The sequence below is a fragment of the Chaetodon auriga genome, chromosome 6, assembly GCF_051107435.1.
Source record: "Chaetodon auriga isolate fChaAug3 chromosome 6, fChaAug3.hap1, whole genome shotgun sequence".
NCBI classification, from domain to species: Eukaryota; Metazoa; Chordata; class Actinopteri; order Chaetodontiformes; family Chaetodontidae; genus Chaetodon; species Chaetodon auriga.
Window position 1 is genome coordinate 13,957,411 of NC_135079.1, and position 23,817 is coordinate 13,981,227.

At 44.2% G+C, this 23,817-nt stretch overlaps 1 protein-coding gene across 1 annotated transcript in view; it reads left to right on the top strand.

Annotated features, from left to right (window-relative positions):
- The first annotated feature begins 495 nt into the window (after positions 1 to 495).
- The window catches only part of ptprq (protein tyrosine phosphatase receptor type Q), a 35,648-nt gene continuing 12,326 nt past the window's right edge, over positions 496 to 23,817 (top strand). The window contains exons 1-42 of the mRNA XM_076732371.1: positions 496 to 540; positions 686 to 811; positions 894 to 1,038; positions 1,172 to 1,456; positions 1,558 to 1,775; positions 2,619 to 2,799; positions 2,936 to 3,310; positions 3,398 to 3,709; positions 3,801 to 4,094; positions 4,551 to 4,850; positions 5,567 to 5,697; positions 5,826 to 5,955; positions 6,035 to 6,188; positions 6,341 to 6,447; positions 7,131 to 7,228; positions 7,710 to 7,878; positions 8,184 to 8,444; positions 8,535 to 8,695; positions 10,658 to 10,769; positions 11,583 to 11,691; positions 12,226 to 12,340; positions 13,660 to 13,729; positions 13,852 to 14,051; positions 14,218 to 14,446; positions 14,564 to 14,692; positions 14,798 to 14,944; positions 15,043 to 15,206; positions 16,376 to 16,868; positions 16,957 to 17,118; positions 17,215 to 17,394; positions 17,484 to 17,591; positions 17,863 to 18,144; positions 18,236 to 18,517; positions 18,922 to 19,042; positions 19,134 to 19,288; positions 19,408 to 19,553; positions 20,275 to 20,446; positions 21,861 to 22,181; positions 22,274 to 22,549; positions 22,673 to 22,824; positions 23,112 to 23,253; positions 23,513 to 23,788. Of these exons, the coding sequence (XP_076588486.1) occupies positions 496 to 540; positions 686 to 811; positions 894 to 1,038; positions 1,172 to 1,456; positions 1,558 to 1,775; positions 2,619 to 2,799; positions 2,936 to 3,310; positions 3,398 to 3,709; positions 3,801 to 4,094; positions 4,551 to 4,850; positions 5,567 to 5,697; positions 5,826 to 5,955; positions 6,035 to 6,188; positions 6,341 to 6,447; positions 7,131 to 7,228; positions 7,710 to 7,878; positions 8,184 to 8,444; positions 8,535 to 8,695; positions 10,658 to 10,769; positions 11,583 to 11,691; positions 12,226 to 12,340; positions 13,660 to 13,729; positions 13,852 to 14,051; positions 14,218 to 14,446; positions 14,564 to 14,692; positions 14,798 to 14,944; positions 15,043 to 15,206; positions 16,376 to 16,868; positions 16,957 to 17,118; positions 17,215 to 17,394; positions 17,484 to 17,591; positions 17,863 to 18,144; positions 18,236 to 18,517; positions 18,922 to 19,042; positions 19,134 to 19,288; positions 19,408 to 19,553; positions 20,275 to 20,446; positions 21,861 to 22,181; positions 22,274 to 22,549; positions 22,673 to 22,824; positions 23,112 to 23,253; positions 23,513 to 23,788 (8,035 nt within the window). The remainder of the gene's footprint in view (positions 541 to 685; positions 812 to 893; positions 1,039 to 1,171; positions 1,457 to 1,557; positions 1,776 to 2,618; positions 2,800 to 2,935; positions 3,311 to 3,397; positions 3,710 to 3,800; positions 4,095 to 4,550; positions 4,851 to 5,566; positions 5,698 to 5,825; positions 5,956 to 6,034; positions 6,189 to 6,340; positions 6,448 to 7,130; positions 7,229 to 7,709; positions 7,879 to 8,183; positions 8,445 to 8,534; positions 8,696 to 10,657; positions 10,770 to 11,582; positions 11,692 to 12,225; positions 12,341 to 13,659; positions 13,730 to 13,851; positions 14,052 to 14,217; positions 14,447 to 14,563; positions 14,693 to 14,797; positions 14,945 to 15,042; positions 15,207 to 16,375; positions 16,869 to 16,956; positions 17,119 to 17,214; positions 17,395 to 17,483; positions 17,592 to 17,862; positions 18,145 to 18,235; positions 18,518 to 18,921; positions 19,043 to 19,133; positions 19,289 to 19,407; positions 19,554 to 20,274; positions 20,447 to 21,860; positions 22,182 to 22,273; positions 22,550 to 22,672; positions 22,825 to 23,111; positions 23,254 to 23,512; positions 23,789 to 23,817) is intronic.

Consider the following 23,817-nt stretch of genomic DNA (forward strand, 5'->3'; position numbering starts at 1 on the left):
CTCTCTCTCTCTCTCTCTCTCTCTCTCTCTCTCTGTCCCTCTCTTATGAAGACTGTCTCCTCCCTCTCATAAGGCTTTGTTTCTAAGGGGGGAGACAGCCATTGAACGCTGACTTTGAGCCGTGAGTGCGCGCTAAATTCAAAGTCCGGGCTCTGCGTAAAACTGAAGTACAGACAAGTAGAGATTTCGCTGGGATTTAAGACAGATATCCAGCTGCAAGATGTGAGTCTCTAGTTGTAAGTCTTTTGAAGTCTCAAAAAGACAGTTGAAAAGTGATCGTTTTGACGCTCAGCTGTGCGTCAGCGACTAAAACAGTTTGGGACTTTCCCCAACCTAAGTTTACGCACAGCTGTCTTTGGTTTGCTGATGAGTAGACCAATGGCTGGGAGCACAGCCAGGATCCGGGGTTTGTCGCCAGAAGAGAAGTGACTGTACGTCTCCAGGTGGATCAAGACTACTGGAAGGTGCGCTTGATGAGATGGAGTGACATTTCCAATGGGTGGAGCAGAGCGCCTGTGGTTACTTGCTAGTGTCTGTCAGGTAAGGTAAAAGCATGCAAAACTTTCTGTTCTTTGTACAGCAGTTTATGTTCAATATCCGCTATCCTCCCAGGTCTGTTGTAAGTGTATTTAAGGAAATCGGATTTTTGCCGTCTGTGACAGCATGTTATTTTCCTCGTCTTCAGGTGATCTTGCTGACCTGTGAGCAGCGTTTAAACCCTGTTGAGGTTGAACTCATTTTTCAGTCCTTCCCTTCCTCTAAAAATCCAGACACCTACACAGTCACCTGCAGGACTGCAAGTAACCACCTGGTAAGAACACCTGCACAAGTGATAATGGCAGATATACTCAATTAGTTTGAGAACTAAATTATTTGTCACATTGTCTCTGCAGGTGTACGTGGAGCCCATTGATCATTCAGCATGCTCCCCTGACTGTACAATATCCCTGCGATTAGTTGAGGACCCAAGAGGATATACCATCACATTAAGAGGAAGCAGAAATGATGCTACTCTTGAGGCAAAGACTTTTCACTTCAGTGAGTGCCTTTGAACCTTAACACCACGGTACCGATGGAGAAAAATGACACTCTTTCTTATTAATTCATGCTAACTGATGTTACTGTCTTTCATCTTGTCTCTTGGCTCCTTCCCTTCTGTATTTGTGTCCAGATCCAGTCTCCCTGTCCTCCCTTGATATACACAGCACGACGACAACTGCTCTCCTGACATGGAAACTTCACAGACAACAAAGCCTCTCCACCCTGAGTCTGTACAAAGCTCACACACAATCTGTCACACACGTCTTCAACATCAACTCATCACAGGCAAAGTCTCAGTACACAGTGCAAGGTCTCCAGCCTGGCACACGCTTCAAGGCCAAAGTTGTGGTGACGACGTTCCTCAGACACCTCAATATGACCCTGAAGCAGCGACTCAGCTTTAGCACAGAAACAGGTATTGTGCACATTTTGCTGTACCACAATCACACAACTTAAAACTGACTGCACGCGTGGTGAAATCTGCCGGTATGAGCTGATGATAATCTCTGTCTCCAGCTCAGTGCCCCTCTAACTGGCTGGCCAATGGGAGAAGCTGCTATGCTGTGAGCAGGAGAGGATTGACCTGGACTGATGCCCAGCACAGCTGCAGAGAAATGGCAGCTGGAAGCCACCTGGCAGACCTGAAGACCCTGGAAGATCAGGTTTTCATATCTTCTCACCTGCTGAGCCACAACACCCTGCTGCTGCTGTGGACCGGACTGAACGACCAGCAGGTAGTTTCATTCCAGAAACATCCATTTTAATGAGCAATACAGAGGGGGAGATAAAAATCTTTTTTTTCATCCTGTCAGTAAGATCCATGATAAATAATAACTTTGTAATATCACTGTGATTAATTTTCCCGTTTACAATGCCAGGATAGCTAAATTTTCTTTGAGAATGTGCATATGTATATTATTTAATAACCATTTCTGACAGTCAGTTGCATTGGAGAATTGCCATGAATAACTTATCATTTAGTAATTTTAAGAGGAATTTGTCAAGAAAACCTTTTGATTAAATTTTTACAAAGCGCCTACTTTCTATACCCTGCAGGAGCTAAGTAGTTACTGTCCTGTTATGATTATGATTCCTCAAGAAAAGGGCAAATCAGTTTTATATTTTTAGTAAATATACATAGAAAATGAGATATAAACGCTCTTTGTAGTATTAAAGATATTATAGATACATATAATTCTAACATTTCAAAACCAGCCTGTCTTGCCAGTGAAGTGAATTTTCTCTTGGACCGTCTCGACTGAGGCCTGCAGTGAGCTCCTGGCAGATTAGAGTTTATCCTCTGTTACAAAATCATAGGCAGTAAGACCACAAAGACATTTAGACTTGATTTTAAGCAGTGCCAACGTAAGATAGTAAGATCCACCAGTGATGTTCTGATTAGCAGGACATTGCTGGAAGGGGATTTTCTGGCAAAGTAGTTTCCTTTCTCCACGGGAAATTCCCTGTGGCAGCAGCTACTCCTTAAAGAGGAGTTTTGTTTTTGATGAGTGACAGTGAGCTGGTGATGTCTGTCGTGTGTAGACAGCACATAAAGTCTCTCTTCTGTCACTCCACAGGAGGAGGGACAACCTCTCTGGTCTTACGGCTCAGCCCACAACCTGACGAACATGATGATGTCATCGCTGCCAGCCAATCAAACAGACTGTTTTGCTTTTCAGAGGAATGCCACGGGACCAGGGTGGTTTCTCACTCCATTCTTCTGTAACATCCCCTTACCTTTCATCTGCCAGTACCAGAGTAAATAACTTTCTGCTCAGTCTCAGTGTAAATATCTAATGCAACGTACTTTCTAGTTAACTCCAACCATGTAATTTGTCCGAACTTTTTTCCCTCGTGTTACTGTGATGCTGCTCTACTTCTCCGTCTTTCACAGCCCCTTCAGTCCCCGCCTCGTTCTCCTTTGACCTGGTTCAGGTGACAGAGCATCAGGTAGAGCTTCGTTGGAGTGACCTCTCACCTTTGAATAAACTTAATCTTTCACCTTTTGAGGTATTCCTCCAGTACCAAGAGGAGGCTAATGGAAAGTCGAGTCAAGTTGAAGGAGACAGAAGCAGAAAGATAGAGGACAAAAAGGGGACACAGAGCCAAAGCAGTGCTAAAAAAATTGTCATGGTCCCCATTTCCTGTTCCTCCAGAGGGGTAACTGTGGCAGGTTTGTCTCCGGGGAGCGTCTACTCTTTCACCCTTCGAGCCACTCACCCTGCTGGTGCCGCCTGGAGCTTGGGACAAACACGGACTGTGTACACTAGTGAGTCTGCTGACAATGTGTCACACACATAAGTTACACAAACAACATCCTGTGCTAGGTGTAACTTCAACCTTCTCTTTCTTCCAGGACCTCTTCCACCTCAAAATATCATTGTTGGGCTCATTACTGTCAGTCAGATTTGTGTCCACTGGACGCTGGCAGATGCACAGTTAAAGTTTGGATGGACATTTGTTGTGCGCTATTTGGACATGTCTTCAGGAGAAGAGAGGATAGTTGGAATGACCAACATCTCCAGGGTGTCGCAGACTGGTGGGTTGCAGTCATACACTGCTGTAATTGGAGGGCTGGAGTCTCACAGGAAATACAGAGTTGAAGTTTGCACAGTCGCCCTGTGTGGGATAGAGAGCTGTGGAGAGACGCCTGTGACCGCACAGACTGGTAAGCATGTAACAGTATGAGCTTTGACCTAACTAAGGTTTGACCCATGTTAGCTGACAACTGAATAACATTGTGCCTTTGTGCCTCTTAGCGGTGAGGGCCCCTGGCGGTCTGGTGGTGCTGAGTATGACAGGAAATCTGACAATCTGCTGGACCAGTCCCCCTGACGACCCACCAGATGGTTATTATATCACATCCCACCCACTCATTCACCCCACTCCAACTTCATTGTGGATAAACCAGTCCAGTCCTGGTGCCCACTGGGTAAATGAGTCTGTGTGTGTTGACTTGGGCACAATTACTCCAGGTCAAACTTATGAAGTTGGAGTGGTCTCACAGAGAGGAAAGGACAGGAGCAGGAGGACCAGCATCATACACACCACAGGTAAGAGAAACAAGGGTACTGCCTTTAAAGAATAGGTTTGCAATTTTATATTTAAGTCTGTCTTTGAAAATCCAGAGTCCTCATTTTGTGCACAAATGTATGTAAAGATTTCTAATAAGAGCCTTCAGCACTGCAAGACAGTCTGAGGTAGTTGGGGAGAATCTTCCAAAGTTGCAGCATTTGTGTTTTTCCCGAGACAGTATTCCCCTGTTGAACTGCAGTGGAAGGATGGGAACAAAATGAGGGAATTTTGTACTGAAAAGGCTCTAACTCTGGAGGATACACACTTTATTTGACTGAAGTGGAAACCCCGTGTTAGCTTCAGATAAAGTTTTGAATTCTCATTTGACACAGGGAGGACTATGTATTTTGTCCCTCTTGGTCAATATGAACAAGAGGAATAATTACAGTAAGAAAACCTGATTTTGTAAACTCTCTTTGTCTCTGGATTTGTAGGTCCATTGCCAGTTCAGGTAGCAGTCCCTTTTTCAGTGGGCACAAACTCTGCACAACTGTACGTCCAGCCTCCACAGCTGGGCCTGATGGATGGGGTGAAAGTGTGTGTTTGTCCAGGAGAGTGTGACAGAGTGTGTGAGGGATCGTGTGGATACACATGTGACTGGTACTCCCTCCCTGCCGGGGTTCATATCATAACCCTTCACAACCTCAATCCAGGATCAGAGTACCAGCTCAGGGTGTACAGCACTAGCCGAGAGCAGATCGGACCGCCTTATTACACCCGCCACCTTAGAACAGGTGAGTAATGGTTCCACATACTAATATACACACTGGTTAGTTCACCAGTGAATGCAAACACATTCGAAATGCTTTTTATCTTGAAGGTGTCAGCAGAAGCACTGCGGCTCATATCCACTTTAATGATCTCACAACATTGTGGGTCCATTCACAACCTCCCACCTCACCTTCATCTCATGCAGATTGCAGCAATTAGATGTAAAGGAATCCACCCTAATATCGGCATCAGTTTCCTAGTTACATTTTTTTTTTCAACATGTAGTGATCACAAAAATCAACTGCATTTAGTTAAGACTTCAAGCTATGAGACGGATATTTTATTGTACGATAGATATTGTATCTTGTTGTGAGCCGGTGTGCTTCTAAAGGCAGACTGATCCCTTTGTGGCAGACACAAAATCAAGCTGTGATGTGCTTGAACTTTTTTTGTCTGTGGGTTTGATTAAAATAACAGGGGGCCTGGTGAGCTTAGACCTACAGAATCAATATCTTCTTTTGACTTGTTCTTAAAACAAAAATTATAGACATGTATGTGGTGTCTTTCATCCTGTTTCTTTGTTATAATTTATTATAACTTCGTAGTCTTGTAAATGATTTAGCTCTTTTATTTTTGATAAATTAGGCATCATCACATAATCCCCAGGCTTTTAAATTGTCTCCAACCAAAGGTAATTAGTATGTTAGGGGAATAATTACAGTATGGGCTGTGATTTTAGGTCTGGCTCCTCCTAACAGAGTGAGGGAGGGTGTGGTGACAGATTCATCCATAGAGCTGCTTTGGGATCCGGCACAAGGACAGGCTCACAGCTATGAGGTCGTCTGCCTCGACTGTGACCATTCACACATGGTAAGCCAAAAAAACAACAACAACAACAACAAAAAAAGACCTCTTTAAAATAAAATATGTGAATGATTTTATCTGTACTTGACCTAAGAAGCAGGTTTCCTACAACTAATATCATTCATATACTACAGGTGCAGAAGGTTTTCAGTGAGAGTGCAGCATTTTCTAGTCTAACTCCAGGCAGGCTGTACCGCTTTGCAGTACGAACAGAGAAGGAGTCCTTCACAGACAGTTCCCCAGTCGCCATCAACATCACTGCAGGTAAACGCAGATGCGCACACGTACACACACCGCTCAGTCTCTCCATTCTAACTGCCATGTATGATATGTATGACGCCAGCTCCGAGCCCGGTGGAGGTGTCTGTTGTCAATAAAACCACATCATCCATATGCATTGGTTGGAGTACGGTCAGGGGAGTAGTGAGTGGACTCATCCTGTCAATCAAGAACACAACATCCAGTCAAGAGCTGATCGTTTCTCATCAGGAGCCCAGGTCAGTCTCACTCTTGTCAGCCAGTGCACAAATAATCACAGTTTTATGAGACTGGAATAACAATCAGCACATCAAAACTTTCTTTTCGAACAACAGTTGATTCCAACACAGTTTACTGAAAGCTTGATCTTAAAAACTCTGACCTTTCACAGATCTTACAGCTTTGAAGGTCTCGCTCCTGGGAGCCGGTATACAATTGAAATGATTAGCACCAGCGGGGAAAAAAGGAGCAAACCTGCAGCTGTGATCCTCCATACGAGTAAGTACACGACAGAGCCGGTGTGTGTGCCCACATGTGCATGTGTGTGGGAGAGAGAAAGAAAGAAAATGCTTTGGATTACAAAATCAGTGGAGAAGAAAATAAATAGTCACAGGAGAGTGGAATGATAAAAAACATTATCACATACAGTATCAGATAGAAAGAATTTTGAGATTTCTCTAAGAAGTGCAGGTTCCGGATAAACCACGAGAGACAAAAAGGAAATTATTTTTCTCTGCATTTCGTTTCGGTCTGAGTTCACTTCACTGATAACATTTTATTACCATATTGTGTCAGAGTGGGATAGCGGTTTGAAATAAATCATTGTCAGGATAGAAATTAGTGTAAGCTTTGAACCATAGAAGGACCAGCTAAAGAGGAAATGATGCATGTGCGTCTTTGGCTTTTAATGCTGTTGAACGTTGTTTTTACAGCTGATTATATTCTAATTTTACATGCATAAAATGTGTAAAAACCACAGAAAGTCTTCACATTAAAGTAGAAAGACTAAACTATGTTTGCCTCTCAGCACTCATTTGCCTCCGCTATCTCCCCCTAATACAAAAAGTAATTAAAAAGTTCTCGTCACACCTCTCTTCACATGTGTATTACCCGGTGTGACAGGTGACGATGATTAAGTGTCAGCACGTGGTGTCACATGCTAATGAGAATCTTGTCTGCAGTCCCAGAGGTGCCGCAGGAAGTGGGTCTTTCAGGGCAGGCAGTGACGTCTGTGTTTGTCACTTGGACACCACCGCCGGGACAGGTGGAGGGGTACGAGGTAAGACATGTATACTACTGCATCTGTCCACCTCCAAGTAACAGTCACAGAAGGACAGACAGGCCTCAAAGGCTGTTACGCTGCAGTGACTTCCAGATGGATGTGTGGAATGATCTTTGCCATTTGTCTGCCACACATTACTCAAAATGACTTTTTTTCCCTTGCAAGGACAAATGAGGCCACTTACGTCAAGTTCCGCACTCACCTGTTGGTTACTTAGCAACCGTTGTCGGCAAACCACAGATTCAGTTACCGGCTTTTTAAAGATGTATGACCTCCATAGAGCCACGGCCAGGAGGAATGACCAAGCACATTGCATGAACACTGAGTGCAAATCCACATGAACAGAAGGCAGAACCACAGGCGCACACACATACAGAAATAAATGAGAGACACACAGGATTGGTAAAGCACAAAAAGTAATTTTTTCACTCTCTGAGGCCCTGAAAAGGACTGAAGATTTCTTTTTTGTTTTTCTCAGCTTGTCTTTGGCCTCCTGTCCGTGGACAGGAAATCATGGATTGAGGAGCTTGTCCAGGCCACGAGTTATGAGATCAGGGATTTGATCCCGGGGTCAGACTACGGTGTCCGCATTCAGAGCGTGCTGGGCTCAGACACCAGTCAGGCAGTCCACAGAGAGTTCAGCACACGTAAGACACACACACATACACACGCACACACAGAGGCCTAAATTACAATTACAATTACAATTTGTCATTCGGCAGATGTTTTTATCCAAAGCAACGTACATATGAGATTTTTCATACAACACAAGCAAGGTTCTAGACGGGAGAGAACAACAAGAACAAACAACAACAAATTCTGTATAGTACATCAGGACAGAGGAAACTGTTGGTGATTCCTCAGTTAGAGCATCGTTCACGTTAAAGAAGTCATTAAATTGTGGCCTAAATGATGAAAACTAGAGTGCGAAATTACAAAAATCATCTTCCAGGTCCAGCCGGATTATGCGCCCTTCATTTAGCCGGCGTGAACTCGTCTTCTGTCTCTGTGAGCTGGGACAGTGCGTTTGGAGAGTTTGACTTCCACAGAGTCACTGTGACCAACACCTCAGTCACAACCACACTCACTATACCCAAGGAGGAGCAGGTTGCTGTGGTCACAGGACTGGTGGACGGCTGCAGCTACAACGTAAGCGCTGAGAGAGTGAGAGGAGTGACAGCGGGCAGCACCGCCTTTCTGACTGTAACCACAGGTAGAGGATATTACAGTCACTTCTTTATTAAATTACTGAAACTGTCCCCACATCCATGACTCTATTTCTCTATTCCTTGTCATTCTTCAGTGCTGGCCCCTGTACGAGGAGTGCGCGTGGTGAACGTGTCTGCGCGTGCGTTCTCGCTGCGTTGGGAGCAGGCGGTGGGGTGTGTGGATCATTACCAGGTGAACCTGCATCCAAATCAGGGAAAAATCACAGTGCAACCTGCACGTGATGGATACATTCAGGTACACACACACGCTCAAAGAAACACACACTGCTTAGATGTATTAACAAGGTCATTTTCTGAATTTACACTTTTTTCAACTAATTAACTCATTGAACATGCTTGGGCAAAAAGACAGCCACCTAAATACAGTCAATGCAGGGTTATTAAGAGAAGTGAAAGGGAGTAAGCCTGGCTTTTGAGTTATGATAATGAAGCTACAAACTAGAGGCCACACAAACATACATCATGTCAACATCTCTCCTCCCATTCAACCAAGTCCCACCCCGTACCGACTCTTCCCGAATGCCAGGTGTCAGATACCCCTCCAAATGTAACCTGACACACCACACACACAGAGCACACAGAGCACACAGAGCACAGAGTTGAGTAATAGATCTCATTATTTATTAAGTTGGCCTCATGAGCTCAACCCTGAATCATTCATTTGCTTAAGCAGCTCTCCCTCGAGAGAGAGAGAGAGAGAGAGAGAAAGAGAGAGAGACCAGAGGGAGAACGTTAGCCTCGTGCTAATGAAAGGACCCACTGCCCTCCCTGGTTAGCCACTGAAAATTTGGAATACCTCAAGATCAAGAGCCATTAACATCCAATGCCTGGACAACTAACCCTGTGACCTTCACTTATGTCACTAACCAGCTTCTAGACCTGGAGTTACTCCTGTTCAGCTCAGTGGATTACCTGTAGACCACTGCTAACGATTGTGCACTAACACTGGATGCGGCTCTGCTGGCGAGGCCTCTAACCTGCAGTGTCTGAACTAACGCTAACTCTACTACCCAACATGGCCGTCCTCTCACTCATCCTGCTGCTCACACTCTGCTTGGGACAGGTACACTCCCAGGTAAGAATTCAACACTCTGTGTGGCAGAGCTGTGCACATAGATGTATGTACAGAATATTAATATAACACACACTGTTAGACTATTCTTGTATCTGCATACATGCAGCCACATAAAATCCAAAGGATACAGTGGGGAGAACATGCACAGATGCAGAAAAAAAATGTTTGGTCTTGTTTCTGAGAGGTAACATAAGGTATTACTGTGACACATTGCAATCCAACATACTGATGTCCCTGGTGCAAACGTCGGTTGCATCACACACTCGAGCAAAAGACTGCAACCCAGGCATCACTGTTTTCTGTCACACAGACACAAACTAAGATATCAGGATACAAATAAGTGCAGCCACAAGCAGAGACAAGCTGTCATCCTTTCACAGCCACCCACCTTCATATTGATACAGATGGCTGATTGTGTTCCTTAATAAGCTCCACAAAACAGAACGCTAAGTGCCCCAAGGGTGACTGCAGATTTTTACAAAGTAATTTAGATTTATTCTCGCTTCTATTTGTGGAGGTTTTTCAGAGGAATGTTGTATTTTCCTAAGATAGATAAGAAAGATGGCCCAGCTAATTTGAATTGGTGAAAAAAAACTATATCCACAAACTTTAAGATGACAGTTATTTTCTTCATTCATTGCTTGGTCTATAAAATGTAAGAGGATCTAAAAAAATGCCCATCACAATTCCTGAAAGCCCAAAGTGACATCTTCTCGTTTTTTCATAATTTTGAAGGTGGAACTTGGTAATTTTAGGTAATTCTTGTGCAGCAGTTCAAGTGCTAATAATATGAATACAAACTTGACCACTGACTTCCACTGACAATTCCATGAATAATTAATAGTGTTACATTTGTTTTTATAATAACCCTTATTTAACCAGAATACATCCCATTGAGATTAGAAATCTCTTTTTCAAGGGAGTCCTGGCCAAAATATGCAGCAGGACAAATTAAAATCCAGTTTAAAATTCATTAAACAAAAACACATTTGGAGCATGACAGGTGTTGCAGTTGAAGAGGGACCTTGGGTGTAGGTTGGGAACCACTGATCTACATAAAATCACTGATGGTGTTATGTGGGTATCTTGTGACCAGGTGTCTGTGTTTTGCTGTTGTCACAGGCCGATGTGGTGAATGTCAGTCCGGGGATGCAATACACTGTAACGGTCACAGCTGCCTCCTCGTCAAACATAAGCCCTGGAGTCAGCCGCATGATCAATACTAATGAGAGCGGTGAGACGTGCACACACTGTTTGTTGTTGTTGTTGTTGTTTGGGTGTTAAAGAGCCATCAGGTTCTCGTCTGCCCTCTGCTGTTTAATTCAGTCCCTGTGTAGCACATGTACATGCACACTGACGGAAAGGAATTTGTGCAGATACGTGTGTGTGTGTGTGTGCATGTGTGGCCGTGTATTACTCACATTGCGGGGTCAAAATACAATAATGTAAATCATTAGATTTTAGGATGAAAGTTCGGGTTAGGATAAGGGTTATTGTCAGTTCTGATAATGGTTCGGTTATGTCTCCTAGAAATGAACGTAAGTCGATGTAATTCCCCCAAAGGTGATGGAAACATTTTCGTGTGTGTGTGTATGCGTGTGTGTGTGTGGGGGTATACTCCCTTCCCTGTTTAATTCCTCTTAGGTAACTTAAGCCCAGGCTTTTGAACCACAGGATGAATGGGTCTGCACTGAATGTCAGTGAAATGCCACTGCTGTGTGAGGCCTTATTCATCAGAGTTCGGCCTAAAACACACTCACGCAGGCCCACACACTCATTCACACACACACACACACACACACACACACACACACACACACACACACACACACACACACATGCACAGTCCCCTCACAGACAACACTATTCTTCAAATGGCCCTGGTACTGTGTTCTGTTGAGTTCTGATACACAGTGGTTGTTATTTATCTAATTATTTGATTGCTGCTCTACTGATGGCATTGAACACACACTAGATACTGGAGTGAAAGATGGGATGAGGAAACACTCCTATCTTCTCTCCTTCACACATTTCCCTTCTCCTCCAGTTCCTGGTCCACCTTCAGGCCTAGAGGGAGAGGCCGTGGGCTCTAATGGCATTCTGCTCTCCTGGACCATGCCCCCTGATGCCAATAATATCGACGGATATGTCATCAGGTAATTCTTTGTTGTCTTCTTGGAAAACCGCAATTTAATGTTTCTTTTGGTCTGTTTGTGTGGGTCCACACAGGCTGTGAGTCTCAAATTCACAGTCCAGGAGAGCTTTATTGTCTTTGCCTATGACAACAAAGTTGCAGCTGCAGCCACCAATCAGTTGAGATCATGAAATTATTGAATATAGAATGATCAAATATGTAAGTGTCAATTTTAAGAAAAACGAAATGGCAACAAGGAAAGAAGTGCCACAAAGATGTATAAAATTAATTTAGTATAAACGTTTGTGTGTGCATAGAGTTTGTATTACACACACTGAGGCAGTTTTCAGGGGTGGAAGAAGTAAATTAATACTACAATTTAAAAATACCCCATTACAAGTTAAAGCCCCGCATCAAGAAGCTTACTTTAAATTTAACATATAGAAGTATTATCAGGAAAATGAGGCCATAGTAAAAAGAGTGGGAGTTGTGCTTCATCCAGTCCCATACTGTTGGATGTATAATGTGAGTCTTAAAAGCTGAAGTCTTCCTGTAGGTACAAGGAGGTGTGTCCCTACCCCGATCCCACCTTCACACAGGTGACCAAGTACCTGGACATACCAGAGACCCTGCTCACCGACTTCACCTCAGGTTCTACTTACCACATTGAGGTAGGAAACACAGTTCAAGATTGAAAACTTTATTGCATTATTTATCAGTGCAGCTAATAGAAAATTGCTTTGCCGAACCCATAAAAAACATAATAAGTATTGCCAAACAATATGCATCAAAAATATACTGCTGTCAGATATTGGTGTATATATTTAGTTAAATATTTATATGTAGTAGATATGCCCCTCCATCACCAACAGTGATGTATGTTGATGTGGATGTAGTTAGCTGACACAGATCCCACAGGTCCAGACTATTCTCTTGATCTGGCTGAATACTGGAAATTGATCCTGATTGCATTATTAATCAGGTAAACAGATCTATGGATCAGCCTTGGTCTCTTTCCACTGTCTGTTGTCACTGAGCTTGAATGTGATCATGCTTATTAGTTTTCAGAATTCATTAACCCACAATGACCTTCATACAAATGGACTCTGCGATGAAGATACACATCATGATTCAACCTGCACATACTCTCTTTGAGTGCTTGTGTGTGTGTGTGTGCGTGAGTGTGTGCATGTATCATATTACTACGTCTCGTGTGTGTGTGCTGGCCCACTAAACCACGCACAGAGCAACATCTCTATGTGTACTTTGAAATGTCCAGTTCAGAGAGGCATTGATTCCACTGTGGTCATTTCAGGCTGCAGTTTTTCTGATGTTGTTATGTTGTTATTCAGCATTAGTTTGCGCTATGCGGGTGTTGTGCTTGCAACACAAGTACTGGCATTAAGAAATATTTTTAAAGCCAAAAATTGAAAATGCTCAGTGGCCAAGCTAACGAAACACTGATATTTTTCTTTTTAATTGATAAGTTGGTATTTTTGTTAGTTACGCTGTGTTTCTCACAGAGCTCCAGTTTGCAGTAAATATATTATAAATGAAAACTGAAGATGGATGACTTCAGACAAAGTTTTGGAGGCAGCATTCATTATTGTTTAATTTAGATAAATTCTCCATTAGTCTGATAATCAGTCTTACATTTAATTTTTGTGTCATTATTCATTTATTTTTCATTCATTTTGATTTATTCTCTTTTGGATCAATGAGGAAATCGAACATGTAGGCAGCAGTTCAGAGGCTTAGATGTGTTTACATACTGTTAACATACATGATGTATGTTAACAGTACATGTATCATGTTGTGTATTGTTGTGTTTCTAGGATCACTGAGTCACCTCTAACAGATTGTTGTTCCCGTTGTGATCATCACCTGAGATTAGCACCTAATCAGGATCTGATGACTGCCCTATCGACAGGAACATGAATTAATTAGGATAAATACATACTACCAACTCTCTGTCTCTCTGTCCCTTTAGGTAGCTGCCATATCAGCTGCTGGAATAGGAACCTTCAGCAAATCTTTATACATAAAGACGGCTGAGTCCCGTGGGTATTCATGCACACATTTGTACAATGATCTCCAAATCTGAAACAGTAATTGTACATGCATAGCTTTGTATGTGCAGTAGATGTGTGCATACATTCATTTGCATTTGCATTCCCTGCAGCTCCTGGCCTCGTGACCAACTTGACAGCGTTTGCTCAGAACCACACCTCCGTCATGGTCACCTGGTTCCTGCCGCACCGCATCAACGGCCTCATCACAAAGTTTGCTGTCAAGGCGAAACACGCTCGTACCGGGCAAACAGTCCGCACATTAGAGGTCAACGCAGAGGACATCATGACCGGAGCGCTGCCTCACTGCAATGTACTGCATTGTACCGTCGCCCTCTGTGCGATGTTCTTTTCCTGTCAGGATTATGAATGCTAAATTGCGCAAGGTCAACCACTTACACAACCTTAGGCCAGAAACTACAGTTTTCCTCATATGCTTTTTCCCTCTGTGTATGTGCTATATGATTTTGCATGCCCAGGACGCAGCTGACATCCTTTCCCGTGCGACTCTCAGTCCTTTGGAGATAACAGCATCCTCTCCACCCATCACCCTCTCCGCCGTTCCCCCTGCAGCCTCCTGGAGTGTGCCCATATCAGTAGGAGTTGATCAGCTACGACCTTACACGGCCTATCTATTCGAAGTGTCTGCCTTCACCTCTGATGGAGAGGGACAGATAGCCTCCACTATGGTCCGCATGCCAGAATCAGGTGTGGAAGAAGAAGCAAACCAGTCTGTAGCTTCATGTTTATTTTGGGAATTAGAATATTTTTAGCATGCGGAGTATTTACTGCATGTATGAAAATCATTATTTTTGTGCATTGCAGCGCCAGAAGACCCGCCACAAAGCTTCTCTATATTGAATATGACGTCTAGATCAATCTCCGTGTCCTGGAACTCTCCCAACATTATAACAGGAAAATTCACCTACGTGGTCTACCTTTATGGACCTACAGGTTATTAAATATTCACTTTTGAATGCACTCGCTGTCCATGCATGCCCAAACAGGCTCAAACTCCAAATAGATACAAATCCATGCAATTTTCTATTTCTTCATCAGGATATTTGTATGAGAACAGCACAGGAGACATGCGGTTTGCTTTTACTGGTTTGACCCCCTACACGAGGTACACGGTGGCGGTGCGAGCCAAAGCTGCTGGAGAAGTGGGACCAGCAGCGCAGGATGATGTACTCACACCTGCTGAAGGTGAGGACACCACATATGTGCTAAAACATCTCTTTAGATGAATATCAGCTGCAACTGATTATCTTTATACACGTCTCTTTGTGTGTCTGTGTGAGTAGCACCCAGTGCAGTGCAGGACTTGACAGCAGTCGCTGAGGATTCTGTTTCGATCCGTGTCAGTTGGAGAAGCCCTGCCCAGCCCAACGGCATGATCACACATTACAGACTGCAGGTTCTGGTGGACGACGTTCTGCTGCAGGACATCACCCTCACTGGAGAAGTGGTGAGCTAGACAGCTCTATATAACCACTATAAATGTATCCCATTGCAGCTTGGTACTGGTAAAAATTCAGTGTTAAAACCTGAGTCTGTTCTACTGAAAAGGCTTGATCAAATTTGAAGTGAATATGCACAAATACTTACTGAACATATTCAAGAAAAGTGAAAACAACTGAAAACTATCATCAACTCGCATGCAATCCATTAGAATTGCCTTCCAAGAAAACCTGTATGAAGCTGTAAATCTATTTTACAAAGGCATTCATTATATTCTTTGGTGGTTTTCAGACTGTGTCATTAGGTTTTTCAATATGAATATTTTTGTAATGCAAAACCAATACTAAATCCTCATAAATAAACATATTGTTCAGCAGTACTCATTTTCTCATCAACATTTGTTTATAAGATCTACAAATATAATACTCTTCACCCTCTGAACTCATGGGTTGCATTAGACTGTACTGTAAGTGCTGTGTCCTCTTCCTTTGCACGCTCCTTTGTAAATTCAGTTCAATTCAATTTAAAATGTATTTGTGTGGCACCATCTCATACAAAAGCAGTTTAAAGTGCTTTGCATAAGAAAACCCTGTGCATACATACACATACTGTACAAATGCAGTAATCCTAACCCCAACCTGAAAATGAAGGTCTTTAGTTTGGTTTTAACAGACCACAGTCTAAGATTAGCAGACAAACTGTTTCATTCCTTAAGTGCATAAATGCTGAATGCTATCTCTGAAAGCTTCCCGGGCACAAAGGCAGGAGATTTCCTCCTTGTGACTGAAGAGATCTGCTGAGATTGTAAACTGACAGCGCGTCTAAAATAATTCTGTGTTGTCAGATCAGCAAGTGCTTTGTAAACTAAGAGGAGGATTTTGAATTGTACTCTGAAAACAACAGGGAGCCAGCGAAGGTTTCGGAGGACTTGAGTTATGTGGTCTGATTTTTTTAAACTGACAAATTTCTATAGTCATTGGCACGTTTCCAAAAACATCCTCATATGCAACCTGTAAGCCATGTCCACTGTCTGCTGATGTCAGCTGATTCAAATAGACATTACTTTAAGGGTTGATGAGCCATGAAATGATTGAGAGTCACTGCTTTACACTGCAGCCAACCAGAAGAAATCAAACGCTAAAGTCTGAATATAAAATGTATTTTATCTTCCTTCAGAACACAACCGGGTTGAATGAAGATGAGACACTTCTCCCTGATGTCCACACCAATCCTGGGCGACGTAAGAGAGCCGCTGAGCTTGGTCTGGTCACATCACCGCCGACTTTCACGGCCACTATTTCTGATCGCACACTGCCCACAAGCGTGACTGCTTCCAGCCTCTCACACTCGCCTGACCAAATCACTAACACCCACCCAACAGCTGACTCCACAGACACTGAGAAGCCCGTCACCAGCTACGCTTCTGCCTCACACTCGAACAACACAAATATCCCGTCGACTGACTCTGCAGTCTTTGGGCCTTCTGCCTTTTCTCTTACTTCTGTTCCGCCTGCCACGCTTCCACCCTGGCTGACGAAGCAATCACACGCTGGGGATATGACCTCAGATTCCTCCCCTTTGGCCCTGACTCCAGGCCAGCTCCGCCTGTCCACACATGATGCATCAAATACAGGATACTTTTCGACACGCGGTGCTTCTGGTACCACAGGTGGGAGAGTATTACCCACAGACACTGCTTCAGTGATTTTTAATATGTTCCAGCACTTATGAATCCTGTGTGTGCATGCATTTCTCAGGTGTAACGGTGAGAGAGGAGGTGATGGACGTTTTGTCCGAAGAGCTGTCTTACCTGGTGTCAGATCTGAATCCCTTCACCGATTATACATTCAGAGTAACTGCTTCCACAACTGTGGGAGAGGGTCCTGCAACAGATATTACTGAGAAGACCAGGGAGCAGGGTGGGTGATCACATGCACTAATAATAATTAACTATATTAAAAAATCTCAAGAAAAAGCCTTTAATATGTAAAATGTCTTGAACTGTTTGTGTTAAGTTCCTAGTTCAGTCCTCGAAGTGTCCTACCAAAACATCAGCTCCACCTCCATATTAGTGAGCTGGGTCCCACCACTCAACCCCAATGGACGGATCACACATTACACCGTCTATGGTCTCAAACTGCACAGTAATCAGGCCCTGAAGTGGATTGCTGACACTACCAGCATACTGATAACAGGTAATCACTTTTCTCTACACAGTGCTATACAGGCGTTCTAGCCATTATAATACAGGTCTGTTGCTGAATATCTCTGCTCTCATCTATAGATTTGGACAAATATACTGGTTATAAGCTACGTGTAGCTGCATCCACAGCTGTGGGAGAGAGCTCTCTGTCAGAGGAAGATGACATCTTTGTGTTCACCTTAGAGGACGGTATGTGATGAAGAACGTTATGAATGTTTGGCCAAATAAAATAAAAATGAATCTGTCATGGATTAAACATTGAAATGAAATGAAAACTGTACTGTACAAGTGACAAAGCATCTCCTGTTGGTGAATTATTGTAGGTGCTCAGTGTGTGGCGTTCATCTCCCGCCGAGCCCCACAACATTTCACTGTCAAATTGATGATATTAAATATGAAACGTGTGTCATATTTACTCGCTTATTCTCTCAGGGATTTGTCTTTCCCATCCCGTCCTCAGAGCCTGACTCCCCCCCTGTCAACCTCACTGTGGATGACACCAGCCCCTCCACCGCCACGTTGGCCTGGTCTCCACCAGAGAAAGCCAATGGGATGATCCAGCATTATGAGGTCTTGTATGAGAACGAATCTTACTCTGCAGTGATGAACACGACCTCTAACAGAGTCACTCTGATCAACCTGAAGCCGTTCTCCTACTACAACGTGTCTGTGAGGGCATACACGCGTTACGGCCACGGCAACCAAACATCAGACACTTTGTACCTGCTGTCTGGAGAGGACGGTGTGTTGATGGATGCATCCACCCATGGAAATACACACTGTCAACTGCTCAGATTTAAGTAAACGTGCATCTTCTTGTGTCCTCTCTCCAGTCCCAGGCAGCCCTCCGTATGGCGTTACTTTTGAGTCAGTCAGTCCCAGCGAGGTGAACGTGACCTGGCAGCCTCCTCTGCTGCCTAACGGGGTCATCACCCACTACAGCCTGGAGCTTTGGAATTCCAGTCACTACCTCAACCTCACATCCTCAACCAACCACATCCGCATCACGCACCTGAGGAAGTATGCAAACTACCGCGTCATGGTGCAAGCGCACACGCGCGTCGGGCCCGGAAACTACAGCAGCGAGCCGCTCAACATCACCACGCTGGAGGATGGTGAGAGGGACGGGTGGGGGGAAAGAGGAACGGGCGGGGTTTGTTTTCACTTCCAGCACACGGCACGATGACATCATGACATGAGTTCGAAGGGCATCTGATTAAATCTGACTTTCCTCTCGTCTTTTCCTCCTCGGTTACATCTCCCTGTTTCTCCTCATGCTAATGATGTTACATCACAGGTATTTGACGCCACGTGACTCTCGTGTCTCTCGTCAGGACTGAGGAGCACAAACAACAACAACAGTCATTACAGCTAACCAGTTTTTCGTTTCAGGGCAATACTCAGTTTCTCTCTGGCACGTCCAGAGCAGAAAGAATCACTCATCACTTCAGGTCCTGTACTGATAGGACATACGGCTGTTTGTATTATGTTACTGGAGAGTCTCTTTCCTGCGTCTCAGCTCCAGACACGCCTCCTCAGTTCCTCCATGCCAGGAAGTTGTCAGACTATGAGGTCGAGTTGTCATGGCAACCGCCACTTGAAGCCAATTCAGACATAATCTACTACGTTGTCAGAGTTTGGTGAGTTGCTTAATCCACTTCTCTCTCTGACTCTTTGTTTGAAAAAAACAAAAAAACAGGTTGTATCACGCGTGCTTGCTCTCTTTGGTAGGAATGAAACGACTGAGGTGTGGCATAATGTGACAGGGACATCAGTGGTCATTAATGTGGACTCAGAGAGTCGCTACAACGCCTCTGTGTCCAGCTGGACCAGACTGGGAGATGGAGGAGTGCTGATTTACATCAGCTTTACCACCACCGATGCAGGTGCTGGATTAATTGTCCAAGAATATTTGACTGATAACTTTATCATCATAATTCTTCATCATGCGTTTGTATGAATATTTGTCTGTGTGTCCTTTGTGTCTTTGCTCTCTGGCTTGTAGAACCATTTGACCCCCCACGGAATGTGACTTTTGCTAATGTGACCACCTCCTCTGTCACCTTGCTGTGGCACCCGCCTGCTGAACCCAATGGCATCATTACACACTACACTATTTACTACTCAGACAACAACACTGTGACTGAGCAGGTGAGACACAGTATACTGCATATAGAATATACGGACAGGTGCCAAATTAAAGATGCACTGATCAATATTTTTGTATAAAAAATGGATCAATGGACCATGTGTAATGTGGAAGGTGTCACTTGTAGGGACAAAACCACCGAGAATTATCACCCGACTCTGCAGTTCTTCTGAGCTCTGAGGTTTTGTTCACTCTTCACTGTTCCATTAACCCACACCACCACACAGCAAACAGAAAAAACTAGCAACACTGGAGCATTTAGCAGCTAAACAGCCAAATATTCCTATCAGGGGCAGGTGGAGAGCAAAACAGGAGTATATGAGAGAGAATATTGGACTGACATTTGCCAGGTGCACACAAACACAACTCCAAATAAATCCTAGTGTTCCTTCGTGTCTGCTGGATGTTTAAACTGCTAATTAACAGTAACTCACATCTAATTGCTAATACGTTTACCACATCAACTTTGTGATGCAATGTTATGCCAGTCTTGTGTTTCCATCTTGCTCCTCTGACCCTAAGTGGCCAAACATTGCTCTCAGGAAAAAATCTGAACATGATAAATGCAGATGCTTCCTCGTGGCTCATGGTGGAACAACACCTGACCAAGATGCTTAATGATTGGTTTTCCTTTCATTTGTACATAGGGGTGACAAATAAGACTGATCTTGAGCCTGTTTGAGTGTGTGAAAGTAACCCTAATGCCCCTCTTCTCCTCCATAGAGGATTCCTGTTTCAGACTTACCTGCCCCCGCCTCTCCTAATTCATCCCACTCCTACACACTGACTCAGCTGATTGGGGGCACAAACTACACCCTGTGGATGACCTCCAGCACTGTGCAGGGGGACGGAGGGGTCCAGAGCGAGCCACTCTCCGTGTTCTTACCGGAGGATGGTCAGTCAGACACACACACGCACAATCCCACATACAGCAATACAAATTAGTAGAAAAAGAATAGGCATAAACTAAAAATAAAATGCTACACATCACGGCAGATAGTTAGCGCATACAGTGAATCAAAGTCTCACTGGACGGCATGTCTGCGCCCTTTTTTCAAAACTCTTCAATTTTTTAAAAAAATTACATAAAAACTCTGCGATTGAAGATGTAACTTTCAGTCTGTTCGTTAAAGGAGATAGCAGTCGGTCTGGCAAACTGGCTCTGTTTCTGTCTGCCCGGGACACTGCGTCTTGAAGACAGCCAGTTTGTGTTTCCTTTTACTAAGCACGACGAAAGTTGTTAGGAATAGAGAAGCAGACAGGGAGAGACGAAACCGTTTATGATATGATGACACAGAGGAAATAAACAAAGCCTGGCGTGCTTTCACAACGTTCACGCTGTGCTCATGCTACAATTGCATTGTTGCCATGGAAACCAAAATTTGCATATAGTGTTTAGCTGTACTTAGGCTTTTTGATATGAAAAGTGAGATGCACATAAAGCTGGATCTCTTTGTTTTTATGTGATTTTGGGAAAAATGGCGCAGACAATCCGCCACGGGCTTTGTCACACACAGCACATATTTGTATGACGGGATTTATTTTTTCGTGTTAGCATTGTGCCTGTGAAGTATTCTCTGTCTCTGAATGATTACTGCTCATACTGACTCCGTATCTCTGCCTGTGCTCTAGCTGCTCCACTCTCAGCACAAGTACCGGACCTCCAGGGCACCTTGTCTCTCCCGTACAGCCAAGCCCAGCAGGGGCTCGCTCCCCTGGGCTCAGACCCCCACACACACCTGGCCCCTCACATCCACTCATTCATCTTATGGATCTCTCAAGTTTTATCTGCCCTTTCCCCCTTCATCTCCCCTTATTTTCTATCCTGTGTACCCTGCTTTAATGTCGGAGGGACTGAAACGATGAACAGGATGAGTATTTTCTCCTCAACCCCTTTCTTTCCCAAGGTTTTCAGTGTGCCAGTTTCCCTCCCAAATGCCTCTGTATGCCTCCAAATGGGCTGTTAGCGTTATAGGATATTGTTTCTGTGTCTGTTTATGGTACTTCACTTTGCTGTGTTTCTGTGTTGCTGAAGTCTTGCCTTGTTGCTCACTTGATGTGTTGATTTTGTTAATGACAACAGTGCTGTCAATGATTATGATGGTGCTTGTGACAGAAGATGATAATGATGATGGTGACTGGTGCGCTGTTCATTTTCCCTCAAGCGTCAGAGTGTGTGTGGTTGATTGATACCCTAATTTACTGCCTCATAGTATTGTAAACTCACATCAAAAGGCTCACAGTGTTCAACCATTGTTGTCACTGGTAGTTAATAATAGTAACGCTATTCATACCGTCTCTCTCTTCAGTGCCAAGCGACTCGGTCCGAAACTTGACTGCTCAGATCTTCAGCTCCACAGCCATCATCGTCAGCTGGGACCCTCCACTGGAGCCAAACGGCCGTCCCTCCTACCTGCTCACCTTACAGGAGGCCGGCATCCCCCCAAACGTATCCAACCAAGGGACTCCAGCTGTCAATAAAACCATCAAGCATACCACAACTGACAATGTCTTCCTGTTCACCAAACTGAAAAAGTATTTCCCTTATGTGCTGACTGTCACACCTGCAACTGGTGCTGGCCCTGCCTATAACCATACCAGCACAATGTACCTGAGAACGGATGATGATAGTGAGTTTATCTACGCAAACATTGACTTATGGAGAGTATGGTTTATGTATTTATTGTGACACTGACTTGTGTGTGGGTGTGTTTCTCTTTAGTTCCTAGTTCTGCTCCGTTGCTGGTGTCCACCAGGAATCTGTCGTCGTCTTCTATCGCAGTGGTCTGGCAGCGCCCTCTCGAGGCCAACGGGGAGATAACAGAGTATACCCTCGCTCTCTTTGGCCCCAGGGGCTCCAACATAACGCACACCCCCAACACCTCGCTCATCCTCACCCACCTACTTCCTTACACAGCCTACAACCTCACCATTACAGCTGCAACACGTAAAGGCTTAGGGCCTTATCTGCTGCTGCAGCTGCACACAGATGAAGGAGGTCAGTTTGACGGCAGGTTTGAAGTCTCTCTGAGATCCTGACAACATGTTTTTTAACTATAGGTGTTATATCTACTGTCTGTTTCAGTATTTCTTCTTCTCTGTCATCCTAACTGTGTTTCAGGCCCCATGTCCCCACCTCATAACCTGACTATATACAACCACACAGCAGTCTCGGTGTGGCTGAGCTGGGAGCCTCCTCTGGAGCCCAATGGAGTAGTGATACAGTACGGCTTCAGGATCCGGGACCTCATCACACACACCATCACACACAGGGTACCGTTAATTTCACACACTGAAAGCTACTCCGCAGTAGCAACAACACACACACAGCCACACACACACACACACTTAGACACACTCCAGAGAACCACTCAGTAAGAATACACACTGTTACACAGACCGTAGCTCTAATTTCACACTCCAGATACCACTCAGCGGTAACATTATACATACACACGTGTGCACATACGAGTGCTGATACAACAATATTCACACCAGCAATCAAGATTGGATGATTTAATCTCATAGGTGTCATTTTTTATGTGTTTGTTTTTGTGTAGAATTCCTCTGGTCCATCAACCACAGAGTATCTCACAGGCTTCAGGCCTCACAGCTCCTATGAGATCAGTGTTTGCAGTTACACCAGAGTGGGCCACGGGAATCAGTTCAGCAGCCCTGTGACCTTCACGACTAACGAGTCAGGTAAAGGACACACTGTATACACACAAGAATTGCAACACTGATTTATGTCAGCACATATGTACCAGTATGTAGAATGACAGGCTGCACATTTGTAGATTTCAGTTAGATTCCTGTGCAAAGACGGTGTGTTTGCAGCAGCCTTTGTTGACATGTGTGATAAAATGTCCAAAAATAAATGCTGAAATTGAATTTGGTTCTTTCCTCTTATAGTTGGCAGTGACGAATGCTAATGCTAGTATAACAACATCTCTGTCTGCAGTGTCTGATGCTGTGGGGAACCTGTCTTGCTCAGGAGTGAGCTGGGATTCAGTTCAGACGTCTTGGGAACTTCCAGCCAACCCTAATGGGCAGATCCTATTTTATGAGATTCTGTTGGAGGTAGACTTGCAGTTCTACACACACCAGGCTCACACACCGGAGTACACAGTGAATGGGCTGTCGCCAGAGCAGGAGTACACACTCACTGTGGCTGCAGTCAACTCTGCAGGACCCGGAGAGCGAGTGAACTGTACCGCTTCCACTCTCTCTGAATCAGGTAGTCAGTCTTATTGTCGTGTGTTTCAA